Consider the following 16,407-nt stretch of genomic DNA (forward strand, 5'->3'; position numbering starts at 1 on the left):
CTAAGATAAACCATCAATTTAATCCTTGAACTACCACACGCTTCAATTTAATCTTTCAATTATATAAATATAATTAATTAGTCCTTAAACTATATGAAATCGGTCAATTTGGTCTATGACTTGTTAATAGCAACAATTAAGTTGACCAATTTTATATACTTTTTTAACTCAATCTCATGAATGTTTATGAAATCATGATCATAATTCATCGGTATGAAAGAAAACACTTGTAAACTCATTGTGTAGAAGTAAATAACTGAAATTCATTTAAGCAGTTGACATGTCTTAACACATGTTATCTAAAAAAACTATTTCAACATATATTTTTTACATACTCATCTGCTAAATATCAAGTCAAATAGTTAAAATCTCAGGTACCTACTACTTTTTTTTATTAGTAGGAATCGAACTTGCACACTGGAATTTACAACGTTTACACATTGGCACATTAGTTGCCTATATTTCCAAAGATAATATAAAAAAAATGGCTTAAACAATTAAATAATCAGCCATTCAAAATCTTGTAATATCACATATCCTCCTCACTCTGTGTGTGTTTCTTGTTACTCTTATCGCTCGCATATCGTGGGAGGCGTTATTCAGTCAATTGTCACAACTATATAGAAGAAGAGATAAACTAGGTGTCTAGCTTCAGTGAATTTATATAATTGAACTCCCGTAAATACTTGCATATAATTTAGTTACAAACATGATTGAACTGTAAGATCATATTGTTTATGTATAGAAGGATCTAAACGAAGCACACCATATAACAACATCACAGTTCGTTCATATAGTCATAAAAATTTCAATATAGTCATAACAATAGTCCTTAATCAAATCTTGATTATCCAGACCAGGTAATTCCAAACTAAAAATTGTATGGTAAAAAAAAAAAAAAAAAAAAATACAACAACGACCCTTGTTTTTTCATCCATACCTACGAACCCTTTCATCAATCCACTCCCTCATATCCCCCAACACAAGATTAGCAGACTCATCAGGCTCCCCTTGAATCAAAGAATGATACATCCCCTCATAAAGCTTCAAAGTCTTATCCTTAGATTCAGCCTTCTCATACAATAGCTTAGAAGAAGAAGGGCACGTGACACCATCAGCAGTACCATGTGCCGTAAGAAACGGCACCGTTACATTGCAGAAATTATCTTGCACATATTGAGTAACTCTAAGAAGTTCCCTCATGGTTCCCACTCTAGGTGGCCCCGTATACCTCCTTGGATTAGAAGCAATAATCTTCAACTTATTTGGATCCCTAATCGCTTTTCCGACCATTTTATTATCAGGCATCGCTGCCCACGTGTCAGCCAAACCAAACAAGAGACCGTACACAAACAAATGAATCTTACTCGGTTTCATATCCTCGGGTATCACGAAAAGCGGCGCTGAGAATATTAAACCCGTCCACGTGTCGGGTTCTGATTGGAAATACATCAGCATTGTAGCTAAACCACCCATTGACTCACCGAAGAGAAACGCTGGAAGGTGGTTGTAGGGAGGAGAACGGCGGACGTGGAGGAAGAAGGAGAGTGAGGTGGCGGCGATTTTGTCCATGTCTCCGAGGTAGCAACGGAGACCGTCGGAACGGCCGTGACCTAGGAGATCGGCGGTGAACACGGCGTAACCCCAGGTGGCGTAGGTGATGCATATTTTTTGGAAGAGCCAGCCGGTGTCGGAGCCGTAACCGTGAGTCATGTAAACGGTGGCTTTGATTTCAGCGTTGAGTGGGAGGAAGGACTGTGTGAAGATTTTGCCGTTGGGAGTTTCGAAGTGGGATTTGGTGTTGCGAACTCCTTGGGAGGTATAGTATTCTTCTTCGGGGGTGTGACCCCAGAAATTTGGTGGAATCTCTGATTCCTGTTGCGGTGCCATTGGCGTTGTGGTTTCAGCGATGGAAACGGGTGAGGATGGATAATTAATTTGAGATTAATGTTAGAGAAAAATAAGAGGACGTTATTATATAAAAAAAAAAAATTGAGAAAGTAGGGAGTTAGTGGGGGTGGTTGGTGAGTGGGACCCACATGGGAGTTGGTGAACCAACCTACCAGAGTCGACTTGTAACGTGTGTGATTTGGCTGTTGTTGGCTTTGGGTTATGAAAACTGCTTTTCCCACTTCAAATAAAGCTGAGGAATATCATGAATGACAAGTTTAATTTTAAACTGTCGTTGGATTTTAAATTTTTAATCGGTAATAGTTAACTATCGATGAAATGTGAAATTAAACTTGTTTTAACAATTTTCTTCGGTTATAAACTTATAATTGAACCCATATCTAGAACCTGGGCTTATTGGTTAATGGATTGACCATTTGTGAATTTTTTTTTTCTTTCTAGCTTCAGTTCATTTTTTTTTGGGTTTTCAAAATCTTTATTTTACATTTTGGATTCTATAAACGGAGTTTTCAAGCTTTTTTAGATTATATAATTTGAAATTATACAAAACAGAAAACCCGTCATTAAATCACATTCGGTCTCAACCTCCAACAACAACATAGTTTAAATACAAAAATTTTAACAACATAATTCAACAACATAATACAACAACAATAATAATTGTGACAACAGAATTAAAATACAAACAAAACTATGGATTAACCAAACTATACATTTTAATGAATGAATCTAAAATATTTATTTTTGCTTATACTAATGACCGAATGATGTAATGTAATTTATTCATGTTCATCAATGCCCGTTCTGGTTTCTGCGTAAGTTATTGTAGAATTGTGATGAAACTCTTGCCAAACTTGTAGAGCAAATGGATAACCACCTAACGTGTGTTGGCAGCGCTCACAATCTTCAGAAGTAGCTAATCCCCCGCAAAAACGAAGATGGTTTGTTAAACTTAAAAGAGCATTACGGGCAATTTTCCACAACACTAGTCGCATTCTTTGGACCTTCCCATTGCCAATTGAGTTAAAAATAGGGTGGTCATAGATCAAATTTGGAGGGTGAACAATGAACTTCCTTGTAAGCTGAGGAAACGGTAAAAACACCATTAGGAGTGTCGTTCCAAGAAACATTGTTGTAACTAAGTTCAAGAGAAAGGGGAAGCATTCATGTAATTTTACTGCACAATGTTAGAGGGCTGACATAATTCAGCTTAGAGATATTCCAATCACCTTTTGCATCCACAGAGAAATTCACTGAAACCAACATACGAACACCGTGACTAGGACCAACATTATACGGAGCAAGAAGTCCTATATTAGGTTCCAGTTGTCAAACCAGAGGCTAATTTCTCTACCATTGCCAATTCTCCAAACGATATTTTGAGTTATGCCTTTCCATAGATTAAACCCGGATTTAGCAACGTTGATTTCATGACTACTTGTGTTGATATACAGAATCATTACCAAGCTATATAAATCTAAGCATATATACCGAAAGAAAAACATATATAAACCAGGGAAAAAAAAGTACTAAAAAATATATCAATCTACATTGCATGAGTTCTGTACACAAACAAAACATAACAATCTAGCAAAGAAAAAAACGAAACATAACATAAATATTGCAACTCTCCCATGAATAAAGTTATAAAACTAAGCATAACATAATCCACATAATCCTTGACTGAGATTATAAGCTGCAAATTATAATCATTCAAAAGCCCATTGGTATTCTAGGTGAAGTTGTTTCCTCCGAAGTAAAGTCATTCTCAATGTTGAAAGCCTTGCGAATCTCCTGAGTTCGAATAGCATAACCACATTAACCTCCTTGATGAAATCAGGGTCCCAAACCTTATGATCTTCGGAAGTGGAACTCGTAGGTAGCTTCAAACGTGTCAATAACCTTCGTCAAGATCTTGCTAGTTGCGTTCGAAACAGGTATTCCATTTCCATCGTCAACACAGTCCTCCTCAATCATATGCTTGATTGTTTGTGATACCTCAATCATATGAAAAAAGATACTCCCTCCGTCCACCTATTTGATTTTATACTCCCTCATGTCCTGTTTATAAGAGAAATTTGGGTCAACAAAAGTAGATGTATTTGGTCCAATTTTTTAACCAGATACATTAATTTTTGTTGACCAAAATTTCTCTTATAAATAGGACCGGAGGGAGTATTTGTTAACTCCTTTTCAAATTACTAGATGCATTTATTATTCTCTCAAAAAAAAAGATGCATTTATTATTTTTTCCCGCCCATAATTAATACTACTAACTTGTCTTGAAATATGTAAAGTCAAATTTAATACACGTACAAACAAAGGACAATTTGGTAATATTAACACACAAAATAGACACATTAATTACACTAACAACTTCTATTCTCAAATTTTAAAACTTAATGTCTACCGAAAATACAATCTTACCCCTTCTTAATTTTTTGACACGTCATCAAAATTATATCATTTTGTTTCTTTCTCTTCAACTTCCCCTTATTTTTTCCTCTCTTGAAAACAAATTAAAACAAACTCACTCGATAAAACACATTAACTAAATATTTTTTAAAGAAAAAAAAATTTAATCTTAATCCCAATCAAAACAAATTTTCCTATAATTCAACTTTTAAATATCTAAAGAGTTAAAAAAATTACAATCTTCTATTCTCTATTATATTCTCTTTCTCTAACTAATCATGAAATTTAATGTCTACCAAAAATACAATCTTACCCTTATTAATCTTTTGACACGTCATCAAAATTATATCCTTTTGTGTCTTTTGTTTCAACTTCCACCTATTTTTTCTCTTTTAAAAACAAATTAAAACAAATTCACTCAATAAAACACACAAACTTAATCTACAAACAAACTTAATCTTAATCTCGATCAATACAAATTTTCTTATAATTCAACTTTTAAATATCTAAAGAGTTTGTCAAACAAAAAAAATCTAAAGAATTGAAAAAAACAAATACAATCTATTATCTTTCTCTAATTATGATAGTTAATGATTAATAAAAACACAATTTTGCCACATTTTAATATTTTGACACCTCAACTTATATTTATCTTTTTGTTTCTTTTGTAACAAAAGAACCTATTTAGCTGAGAGAGAACATAAATTTCAAAAGATTGATGTTATTTTGCAACAAAAAGTTTTTTCCCGCGCTTTTTATTGCGCTAACATTCAATTATATCTGATTGATAATCACAAAATAACAAAAATTCATTCTTAAAAAAAAATAACATAACTTCAAGAAAGTTACAAAATATTTATTACAAGGCATATATCTATTTTTCAAAAAATTAGACATTTTCAAGATTGCTTCTTTTCTAAAAATAATTTGCCTTTGTTTTTTCTTTATTTTTTCTTAGTCAAAAGAAAAATTATATTAAATAAAAAGAAATAGATAAAGAGTTTGAGGGCATTAGACCTGACTCATGCACAACCCAAAACGGGGATATCACATAATAAATCAGATCAAGTGGATCGACCCAAATTTATCCTAACAAAAATTCACTAATCACGGGCGCAACCTAGAAAACCCATATACGGGCGCGAAACCATGTTACAAAAAAAAATGAAAAGTGAACCTCTGCGAAAAATAATTAATGCATCGACCGTCATCACAGTAAATAATACAGTTGTACAATTTATACCCGGGACTCGTAACGACATCTTTATCAATAATGAAATCTTTACTATTTTAAATATTTTTACATAGAATTACAATAACCTCCCTTAAGATCTTCTTAAATAACACAAACACCCGCTCTATTTTTTAACTAAATACTAATCTCCCTTTTTTTCTCAAATTGACAAGCAATTCTCTTATAGTATAGTGATAAGTGTTTAAAAGTGATATATTTCGCATAGGAGTTTAGGCGTTTTAGTGACTTGTTTTGCAAGATTCTCTATGGAAAACTCCAAATATTGTGTTAATATGTCATTTATGCTTTTGAGCCTTAGTCTACCCTTTTTGTGCAGGAAATTACAAGCAAGGAGCAAGAAATGTCAAAGTTCAAAGAAGCTACGCCATTAGCGTGTCCTACGCTATTGGCGTGATGAAAAAATGCCAAAGGTCAGAGGGATACGCCATTAGCGCCCCTGGGGCGTGGATCTGGAGCACTCTTGAAGAGTACGCTAATAGCGTATTCTGCGCTATTAGCGTACAATGTCCAGAGAGCTACGCTATATGCGTACCTGGAGCGTGGAAGCAGAAGCTGGGTTTGAAGAGCTACGCTATTAGCGTGGCTGGAGCGTAGCAGCAGGGCAAGAACAACGTGGCAGGCTCCCATTGGCCAAATTATAGGCCGCCTTACCACGCTATTAGCGTGAGATGCGCTATTAGCGCAGGTGCAAAAACACAGGCCATTTAAATAGCAATTTTACCTCTCTTTTAGGTATTCACTATTCCATTGAAACATTTTACACATTTCTAGAGAGAGGTTAGAGCTATTTCATAGAGAGAAACACAAAGCAAGTGATTAAGGAGTAGATTCAACCCTAGATTCATTGAGACATCAAGGATCTTGGCATGGAATCTTCATCTTTCCTTCATTCCTTGCATTAGTTTACATGTCTATATGTAACTAACCTTCTTTGTAGTATTGAGGTAACAATCAAGCTATTATGTAATCTTTTGATCTTTTAATTTATAAGGTTCTAGCTTAATGATTCAATATTGTTGTTATTCTTGCTTTTAATGCTTTCAAAGAGATTCAAGATGATTTGGACACAAACCCTTGAATCTAGACCTAGAATAACAATCTATCTTATGTTATATCATTCTTGACAAGTTTGTAAACCTTTGATAATTACTTTTAATCAAGCTTTTAATGCTTTCGGATACTTAATCAGGCTGGACACGGTCGATTAAGTCATCCGATCGACTTTGTTATCGTTTAAGGAATTTGGACACGAATGTTTAAACGATAACCTCGAAATAACGATGTCGCTTTGGACACGAAGGATATTGTAGAAATGATTGTAATAATATTGGTTATAAAGCTAGAGTCTGTTAATCGATCGAGAGATTGCTGCTGTTATGCTTGCTCGTTATCTTATACCGCAAGCGAAATAGTTCGATCCCCTCTCGTTTTTACTTAAATGTCAAATATGGATATAGTGTTACATACAAACAAATTATATCCAAACCCTTAATGTGAACGATTGTGTAAATGCTTATGATTAAACGTAACTCCCTGTGGAAACGATCCTATATATACTCACGTGTACATAGTTATATGACGTGTAGGAAAAATCTTACATCATATAGCCTGGTTTAAACTTCTTTAATTCCATTTATTTTGAGCAATTAACTTCTTCATATAAGTATTTCAACCATTTTTCTTTCCATTTTTCACGTAGGTAATTTTCTCCAACTTATTGTTCCTGGGTCAAGGTGGTTTAATTTTTAAACTCTAATGTAATAAAACGGATATATCGAAGATTATTTCTCTTTCATTGATCAACTACAATGTCCATCCACCAAAAAATTTCTCATTTCTATATTCTCTTTTGATCTCTTCTGTATTTGTCGATGTTAGATTCTATTTGGTGGTAAAAACAAATGTTGTTATTGTTTCTCCATTGCGAGAAAAACATTTCATTTAACTTATTTGTGAAAAGAGAAAGCTGATACAAACAAACCAAAATGACTAATTAAATTGTATATTTACAAAGTTATTGAAATGGATATATGAAGAGAGATTGATGTGTTTGGAAAATTAGAAGGGGTGTCTGCGTTATTTAAGAAAATCTCAAGGGAAGTCAAAATAATTTTCCCTTTTATCTTTAACGTCGGCTTTATCATCAGTTTTTTCTTATCTTCTCAATTCATATAACATTGCAATGTGATTTGATGCACACCCTCCTTCGAATTAGCCCGTGCGGAGCAGGGGCCCATGCTTAGCACGGGTTAGTTGCTAGTTTCTTAATAAATGTGAAAAAGGTAAAGGTGCGGAGCAGGGGCCCGTGCTTAGCACGGGTTAGTTGTCAGTTTCTTAATAAATGTGAAAAATGTAAAGGGGTTTACATATAAGAACAGAGGGAGTATTTAAATTATCCTCAAATAACTCAAAACAAAAGCCCTATTATATCAAAATTATATCAAAACAAAGTATTTAAATTATCCTCAAATAACTCAAAACAAAAGCCCTATTATATCAAAATTATATCAAAACAAAATTATATTTTATATCAAAATTAAAATTATATGTTGTAGCCGAGAGTCGAATATCAAAATTATATGTTGTAGCCGAGAGTCGAACCCAGAGTCGAACCCGGTTTCTAATTCACTTCTACAAGTGCAAAAACATCCATCTTGCTACTACGGAATTCTTGTTGATTGTTGCGCAAATTACATTATTTATTGTGTAACGTGAAATTACCCCATATGGAATTCAAATCAAATCAAATTAAATTAATTACGCTTAGTTTTTTTATTCATCTACTAATACGTTTTTTTTATTCATTTACTAATACTATATATGCATGTATAGACAACAATTTTTTTTGTACAGTAATATATAGACAACAAGTTAATATATATAAAATTTAATACTTTTTTTAAAAGGTGTCTTGATTGTCCTCGTGAACTTAACTCAGTTGGTATGAACGATGCATAATATATGCAAAGTCCGAGGTTCAAACCACGGCCACCAAAAAAAAAAAGGTATGTTGATTCCATCAAGCTTCTAGATAATGTTATTTACATTCCTTTTTGCTTTTGTCAATTTTAATGGCAAATTGATTTTAAAAAAATGGCAAATTGATTTTTTATTAAAATTCTTAAAAGAGCACACAGGTTGTACAATTAAAGAAAAAAAGAAACTAAATTACACATTTGGTCCTCTTAATAAAAAAAGACAAAATTAAACATTTGTTTTAAAATGATCAAAGTGTTAAAATTAAATAAATTAATAAAGTCTACCGTTGGTCCATTACAATGTTGGTCCACTTAATAAGTTTCGAGTTAAAATTAACGGTGTGAGACTAAATTGACTGATGTAAGCATATAATTTGAGGGACTAAAACGAAACTCATAAATTATTTAGGAGACCAAATGTGCAATTTCACCATAAAAAAATTCGTTGAAAATTTCACACATATATTATTAAATTTATTCTTTTTTTTAGTGTCATTAATATTTCCGGGGTCTTTGCCTATATGAGAGATGAAATACGATTTGTTTTTAGAAATGATTTTTTTAAATGGTATTTCTAGAAAGAGAAATGATTTGATTTTTTTTTTTTTAAGGAGAAATGATTTGATTTTGTTGATGAATCAAGCGCGTGGTAATTAATGGCTTACTTTCTTTCAAAAAAAAAAAAAAATTAATGGCTTACTTATGCAATACGATTTTATACGTGGTACCTTAACTATTGAATGATTTGCTTAAATCAAGGATGCAGTGCCATTCTTTTTTGGAAATGAATTGATTTTGTTCATAATTTTATTTGATTTTTGGTCGAAAATTTTGTTCATAATAATACAAACGCGTCCGATTTTGCAGGGTAGCATTCACTGCATACACGTTGGATCAGCCTTTGTGAAAGAAATGCCTACGCCATCTCATTATAAATAAACACTATTACCTCTCACTCTAATCACACATTTCAATTTCAATCCTTGAACAGCTAAGAAATGACGAGATCTAGTTTTCTTTTTCTTTTGATTGTATCAATTTTGATTGTCAGCATTTCATTGTCATCAACTACGGTTGCCGCAGTGAATGCTCCTTCACCAAGTCCTACCGGCAAGACTGCTCCCGCGCCAAGTCCAAATCGTTCGGGTTCTACGAGGATGAGTGGGTCTGTTGGGGTCAGCGTTGTGGTGGCTTTTGTCTTAGGAAGCTTTGCTATTTAGAATGTTTGTTTATGGTTGCTTTTGTTTCTCGTCTTTTTTTCTTTAAGTTGAATCTTTACTTGTATTGTAGTCTTTTGTCTAAGTTTGTGGTGATGCCTTCTAAAACATTTTATATTTCCTTTGTTGAATTTTATGGAATATAGTTAATTATCATATCGAAAATTGCTCTATTTATTTGTTTTAATTTTAGTTATTGTTAATTATCAATTCTATCGGAGGAGGGCAATTACGTTGTCCATGTCCACCATATCGATCAACCACTTATCATAGGCCTATTTTATTAGTACATGATTAGAAGAGAAGGACACTCAAGTAGTTACGATCATACCACGAACTAAGAAAATCAAATCAATGATATAAGATGGAAAAATGGAGTACTTCCGCCGTCCAATCAAATACTAACCTAACCATTAAGGTCAAAAGTAATGATATAGAGTTTTGAAGAAATGAATTTGGAAGCGTCAATTTTGTCTTCTAGTAAGAGAGATAAATCGAGTAAATCATCAAATTGGTCCCTGTCTTTGTACCAAATTTTCAAATTAGTCTCTGACTCAAAATGGTTCATGTCTTTATTCAAAGGTTTCTCAGATTGGTCCATGACTTTATCAGTTGTTTTGTATTTGGAGTGTTGATGGCTCAATGTCTTTCGAATATTATTTAGTGGTTAATGACATAACCTTTTGGATCTTATTTGGTACGCTAATGACTTAAAATAAAACAACTAATAGAGTCAGGTAGTCTTTCGAATATTATTTAATGGTTAATGACATAATGCCTCTTGGATCTTATTTGGTACGCTAATGACTTAAAATACAAAACAACTAATAGAGTCGGGGACCAATCTGAGAAATGTTTGACAAAGACAGTGACCATTTTGAGTTATTAATAGAGTCAAGGACCAATTTGAGAATTTGGTATAAAGATAAGGACCAAATTGGTGATTTACTCGAGATAAATTTATCGATGACTAAATTATAAGTGTATTGATTTTCTTTTGTTGGTTGCATATAACACGGAACAAGATTTGGTGTTGTAACATCTTGGCCGTTCGAGTGGTTGAGAACAAACCGTTTGAAAATTGGTCAAACAAATTTGAACCGTTGAAACACTTTTCTATTGTTGGACTGTTTGAACCCCGACCACCACCAAAAAATCAACTACTGCGAGAAACTATGTGAAGTAGTTACAGCAGGTGATCTAGATCCATATTTGCATGTTTATTTGTGCATAGCTGAAGCTCTCCATCATAACCATGATATGTGTTTTTCGATAGTTCGATCACCGCACATGATGTAGACGACTAAAAATGGAATTTTCAAAGTATAGTGCACAATTTATAAAGAGAATTATTTATTTTTTTAATCAAATGATTCGACTCAAATAATTACGACGAATAGTTGATAAAATCCGAGTTTGAATCTTATTAGAACATGTTTTATATTTTACTTACCTCCCCAGGATATTAGGGATGACAAAATAATTCGCACACGTAGATACCCACGCATAAAATTCGACACGGACACGAGCGGATATCTTAATGGATATTACCAAATAAAATAAACGGATATCTTATTGGATATTACCGAATAAAATAAACGTTAAAAGTAATCTCAACCGCAAGATAAAAAAAACATGCGGTTTGATTTGGTTCAGTTGACTTTTAAAATAAAAATTGAACCAAACTAAATCAAACCAATGCAGTTGGATTGGTTCGGTTGTTGCAACTTTTTATGACACAATACAATTTTATGTTTCCAACATTAAAAGCAAAAGTTAAAAAGGTAAAAACAACTTTCAAATTTCATCAAACATTACAATTTTATTTTTGTCGAACAATATTGTCATCAACATAGACCAAATTAAAAACATACACACAAAAAATAATTCCGTTAAGAAATGCAAAAGACTAAAATTTTATCATCTTCTAAAAATTTTCGTTGAGTTTTTGTGATTTACAATATATCTAACATACAAATCTTCAAAAGTTAGTAGCATCAAACTAAAACACATAAATACATTTTTAAAATAAAAAACAAAGAAGAAACTTAACAAGAGGAAAAAATATGTCATTCTCTAAAAGCTCTCATTGAGTTTCTACGAGTATTAAGTTGGTGACATAAGTTTAAGAGCAATGCTATATATCAAGAAAGATTTTATCAAGAAAGATTCAAGAATGACATGACAGAATAATCACCCTTAGATTTTATCAAGAAATTGTCCTGAAATTAATGTTAGCCAATAAAATCTCAACTTGACCGGAAATCATGGGGTGGTGCGGAAATCATGGGGTGGTGGGACTGAAATCTAATGGTGATTATTCTGCCATGTCATTCTTGAATTTTTCTTGATAAAATCATTCTTGATATCTAGCATTTTCCTAAGTTTAATTAATATTTCTCTTATGTTGCAGTTTGGTGTGGTTCGATTAGTAAATGTTGCGGTTTAGTTCGGTTGGTAAAATAAAAACGGCAAACTAAATCAAACCGTGAGGTTGACTCAAAAAAAGAACCGATCACATCCAAACCAAATGTGATTTTTTACGGTTTTGATTTAAGCTGATTCAATTTGCGGTTTTTTATCGGGTTTGTTTGGTTTTGAGCACCCCTAGATATTTATACTTCGTTAAGTTTTGTTTTTGTTGAATATGACAAAACTTATCTATGCTTTTATTGAAGGGATTTGCTAGAACACACCCACTAGTTTTTATGTGGGAGTGTTTTAGCAAGCTACACCTTAAGGTGTATTTAACTACTTTTTAGTTATAACTTGCTAAAACACACCTTCTAAAAAATAAGTGGGTGTATCCTAGCAAATGCCTATAGGAGTTGCTAACATACACCCACTTATTTTTTAGAATGTATGTTTTAGCAACATTCACCTTAAGGTGTATTTAACAACTTTTTAGTTATATCTTTGCTAAAACACACCTTAATAAAAACTAGTGGGTGTATCCTAGCAAACCATATATATATATATATATATATATATATATATATATATATGTAATTGTTGCACATAAGAATTAATTTTCTGATTCCTGGTAAACATTGTTAAGTTAGTAGGGATATTATATTATAATTTATACATGTAAGGTTGGAATTTGAACCCTAAATTCACCACTTATTTACCTTAAAAATGAAACTCTAACAACTAGACAACTTTATAAATTTAACCAATATAGATGTAATCAAGGAAAAGTAACCCTAATGAGTGCGATGAGCTCGTTTGTTTTCTCTGCACAGAGTAACCAAACCCTTCCAGCCACCGAAAAGCCACCTGATCCCCACCAACAACCGCCCCCAAAGATTTCTTTCCGTGATAAACTGCTTGGACCTTCACAAGAAACCCTAATTCGCGAAAAAGAAGACATGATCGAGAAAAAGCTTGTCCGCATTGAACATGAGAATGGCAATCGGTTGTTACCAAAGGTTCACCTGGAACCAGCAGTCTTCCAAGAACTTTGTACACCATGGAAGGACGCTATTGTTGTTAAGCTGCTAGGGAAGAATATCGGATACCACACCATGAGAGAGCGCCTACAAAAAACATGGAGAACCCAAGGAGGATTCGAAATCATGGACATTGATAACGGATTCTTTATGGTGAAATTCGATGAAGCGGCAGATAAAGAAAAAGTCATAACCGGAGGCCCATGGCTAATTTTCGACCACTGTCTTGCAGTCGCACACTGGACACCGGAATTTGCTTCTCCAACTGCCAAAGTAGACAAAACAATCGTCTGGGTAAGATTTCCAGGATTGAATCTTGTGTATTATGATGAGAGTTTCCTCTTAGCCATGGCGTCTGCTCTTGGCCGCCCCATCAAAGTTGACACAAACACCCTGAAAATTGAACGTGGAAAATTTGCAAGGGTTTGTGTTGAAATTGATCTCACTTTGCCGGTCGTAGGAAAAATTTGGGTCAACGGACATTGGTATAAAGTCCAGTACGAGGGGCTTCATCTTATTTGCACTAGCTGTGGATGCTACGGACACCTGGGAAGAAACTGCTCCACCATGCCGGCAAAAAACAACACCACCATGCCACCATCACAACCAGCCGAAACTAACTTCCATGAAGACAGTCAGAAGCCGCAACAACCAGGTCCCAACAGCATTGACTCTCAATTGATTCCGGAATCTCAAAACGGTAAGGCAATTACTGTTTTCACTCAAGAATCATTAGCTAATGATGATAGAATAATTTGTAATGCTGGAGAGAATAATGAACTTCATGGTGATTGGCTTGTTGTTACTAGAAAAAAGAGAGTCCCCAATAACACCACTTTATTCTCCTCCAAAACCATTACACCCAAAGGAAACCGCTTTAATGCCCTAGCTAATATCACTGATTCCAACAAAACCGCCCCACATAACCAGACTGCTCTAGCTCGCCCTGCCTTTCATGACCAGCCACATGCCCTCCATATCCCCAAGGTAACAAAACGGCCCAGGCATGATCATGATAACTTGACTGACAATCATATGCCAATAATAGCAACTCACAAAGCTCCAATAAAGAACACCTACGTGGCCAAAAAATTCCCTCAAATCTCCAACAGCCAAAAAGCCACTAATGACTCACACAAACATGTCCCTCCTGCACGTAATATACCTGCCCATGCTCAAAAATTAAACCACATTGATATAAACACTAGCTCGCCTATTCATGCTCAACACATAAACCACAATGAAGTTATTTCTAGCCTACATACTCAAACAGAACCAGCACCTAACAACCCCAATGAAACTCAAAACCGTGACACCAATGAAAGGGACCAGCATGACACCTTTATCTCTACTGACAAGCATGACACCTTTATCTCTACTGACAGTGACCAGGATTTACAGCATGCCCATGACGAGGACATGGTTACGTAATTGTTCTATCCACCGTTTTTCATCAATGTCTTTGGTTATGGAGGCTCTCCAAGATATCTCAATCCTCTCTTGGAATATTAGAGGGGCTCAAAACAGCAATGCAAAAAGACATTTGAAAGATTTGATGAGAAAATACAACCCAACTCTCATGGCAATTTACGAAACTCATGTTCCGTTTAATAGAGTCTCCACCTTTTGGACCAACACCGGTTACACACCCATTCATATCATCGAAGCAAATGGCCACTCTGGAGGTATTTGGCTTCTGAAACTTTCAGCCATGAACATTGATACTAATGTTATTGATTCTAACCACCACTCAATAACCTTCACTATCAACCGTGGAAGTACAAGCACCATCTGCACATGTATATATGCTAGCCCTAACCATACCCTTCGCCCTAGCCTCTGGACCCACCTTATGAACATCAACCAAAACATTAATGGCCCTTGGATGCTCATAGGTGATTTCAATGAAACCCTCCTTCCCAGTGACCAAAGAGGTGGCATCTTCCATCACAACAGGGCCGCCACTTTCTCAAACTTCATGACTACCTGCAGCCTTCTTGACCTTACAACCACTGGCGGTCGGTTTACTTGGCACAGAAACAACAATGGTATCCGCATTATCTCTAAAAAACTTGATCGAAGTCTCGCAAATGTTGACTGGCGCATGGCTTTTCCTGAAGCTTTTGTTGAAGTATTGTGTAGGCTTCATTCTGACCATAACCCGCTTCTCCTTCGCTTTGGTGGTCTTCCGTTAGCTAGAGGTCCGAGACCTTTCCGTTTCGAAGCTGCCTGGATTGATCACCATGACTATGCGGACCTGGTTAAAAATTCTTGGCACCTCCCCACCATCACTGCGTCACTGAATAAAGTTAAGGAAAATTCCATCACTTTCAACCATGAAGTTTTTGGCAACATTTTCCAAAGAAAGAAGCATATAGAAAACCGCCTCAAAGGCATTCAGAATTATCTTGAAAGAGTTGATTCAGCTCGCCATTCCCTCCTTGAAAAAGAACTCCAACAAGAATACAACCACATCCTTTTCCAAAAATCTAGAGACAAGTGGATCAAATTTGGAGACAAAAACACCGCTTTCTTCCACGCTCAAACCATAATCAGAAGGAAAAGAAACCGTATACATAGACTCAAGCTTCCATGTGGCACTTGGTCCTCCGATAGCGATACTCTTCAAAATGAGGCTCAAAACTATTTCAAAAATTTCTTCTGTGGTAATCAACCTATACATGACCGCATGTTCAACGAAGGCGCCCACCCATCAATTGATGCCGAGGGGAAAATTGCTTTAACCTCCCCTATCACCAAACCTGAAGTGTTCGCTGCCCTCAATTCCATGAAGCCCTACAAAGCCCCTGGTCCCGATGGTTTCCATTGCATTTTCTTCAAACAATACTGGCACATCGTTGGTGATGATGTTTTCCAAATGGTTCAAGCAGCTTTCCAGAATGGTTACTTTGATCCAGAGATCTCAAACTCTCTCATTGCGCTCATTCCAAAAATTGACCCACCCACTACTTATAAAGACTTCAGACCCATTAGCCTTTGCAACGTCATTTACAAAATAATCACAAAGGTATTGGTTCACCGGCTAAGACCTATTCTCACTAACATTATTGGCCCCTACCAAAGCAGTTTTTTGCCTGGTAGGGGTACTTCAGATAATTCTATTGTTTTGCAGGAAATAATTCACTTTATGAAGCGCTCAAAAAAGCAGAAGGGATTTG

General features: G+C 34.8%; 2 protein-coding genes across 2 annotated transcripts; one reads left to right on the forward strand and one right to left on the reverse strand.

Moving 5' to 3' along the window:
* Positions 1-659: 659 nt before the first annotated feature.
* On the reverse strand, positions 660-1,974 carry LYSOPL2 (lysophospholipase 2). The gene has a single exon (XM_085732754.1). It carries the CDS (start codon positions 1,888-1,890, stop codon positions 931-933), a length of 960 nt encoding a protein of 319 aa, XP_085588880.1. The 5' UTR covers positions 1,891-1,974; the 3' UTR covers positions 660-930.
* Positions 1,975-12,994: 11,020 nt separating this feature from the next.
* On the forward strand, positions 12,995-14,659 carry LOC146903056 (uncharacterized). The gene has a single exon (XM_085737193.1). The coding sequence runs from the start codon at positions 12,995-12,997 to the stop codon at positions 14,657-14,659; it is 1,665 nt and encodes a 554-aa protein (XP_085593319.1).
* Positions 14,660-16,407: the final 1,748 nt, after the last annotated feature.

The sequence above is a fragment of the Medicago sativa genome, chromosome 8 (genome assembly GCF_051527215.1).
Source record: "Medicago sativa cultivar Bolivia chromosome 8, Bolivia_mono, whole genome shotgun sequence".
NCBI lineage: Eukaryota > Viridiplantae > Streptophyta > Magnoliopsida > Fabales > Fabaceae > Medicago > Medicago sativa.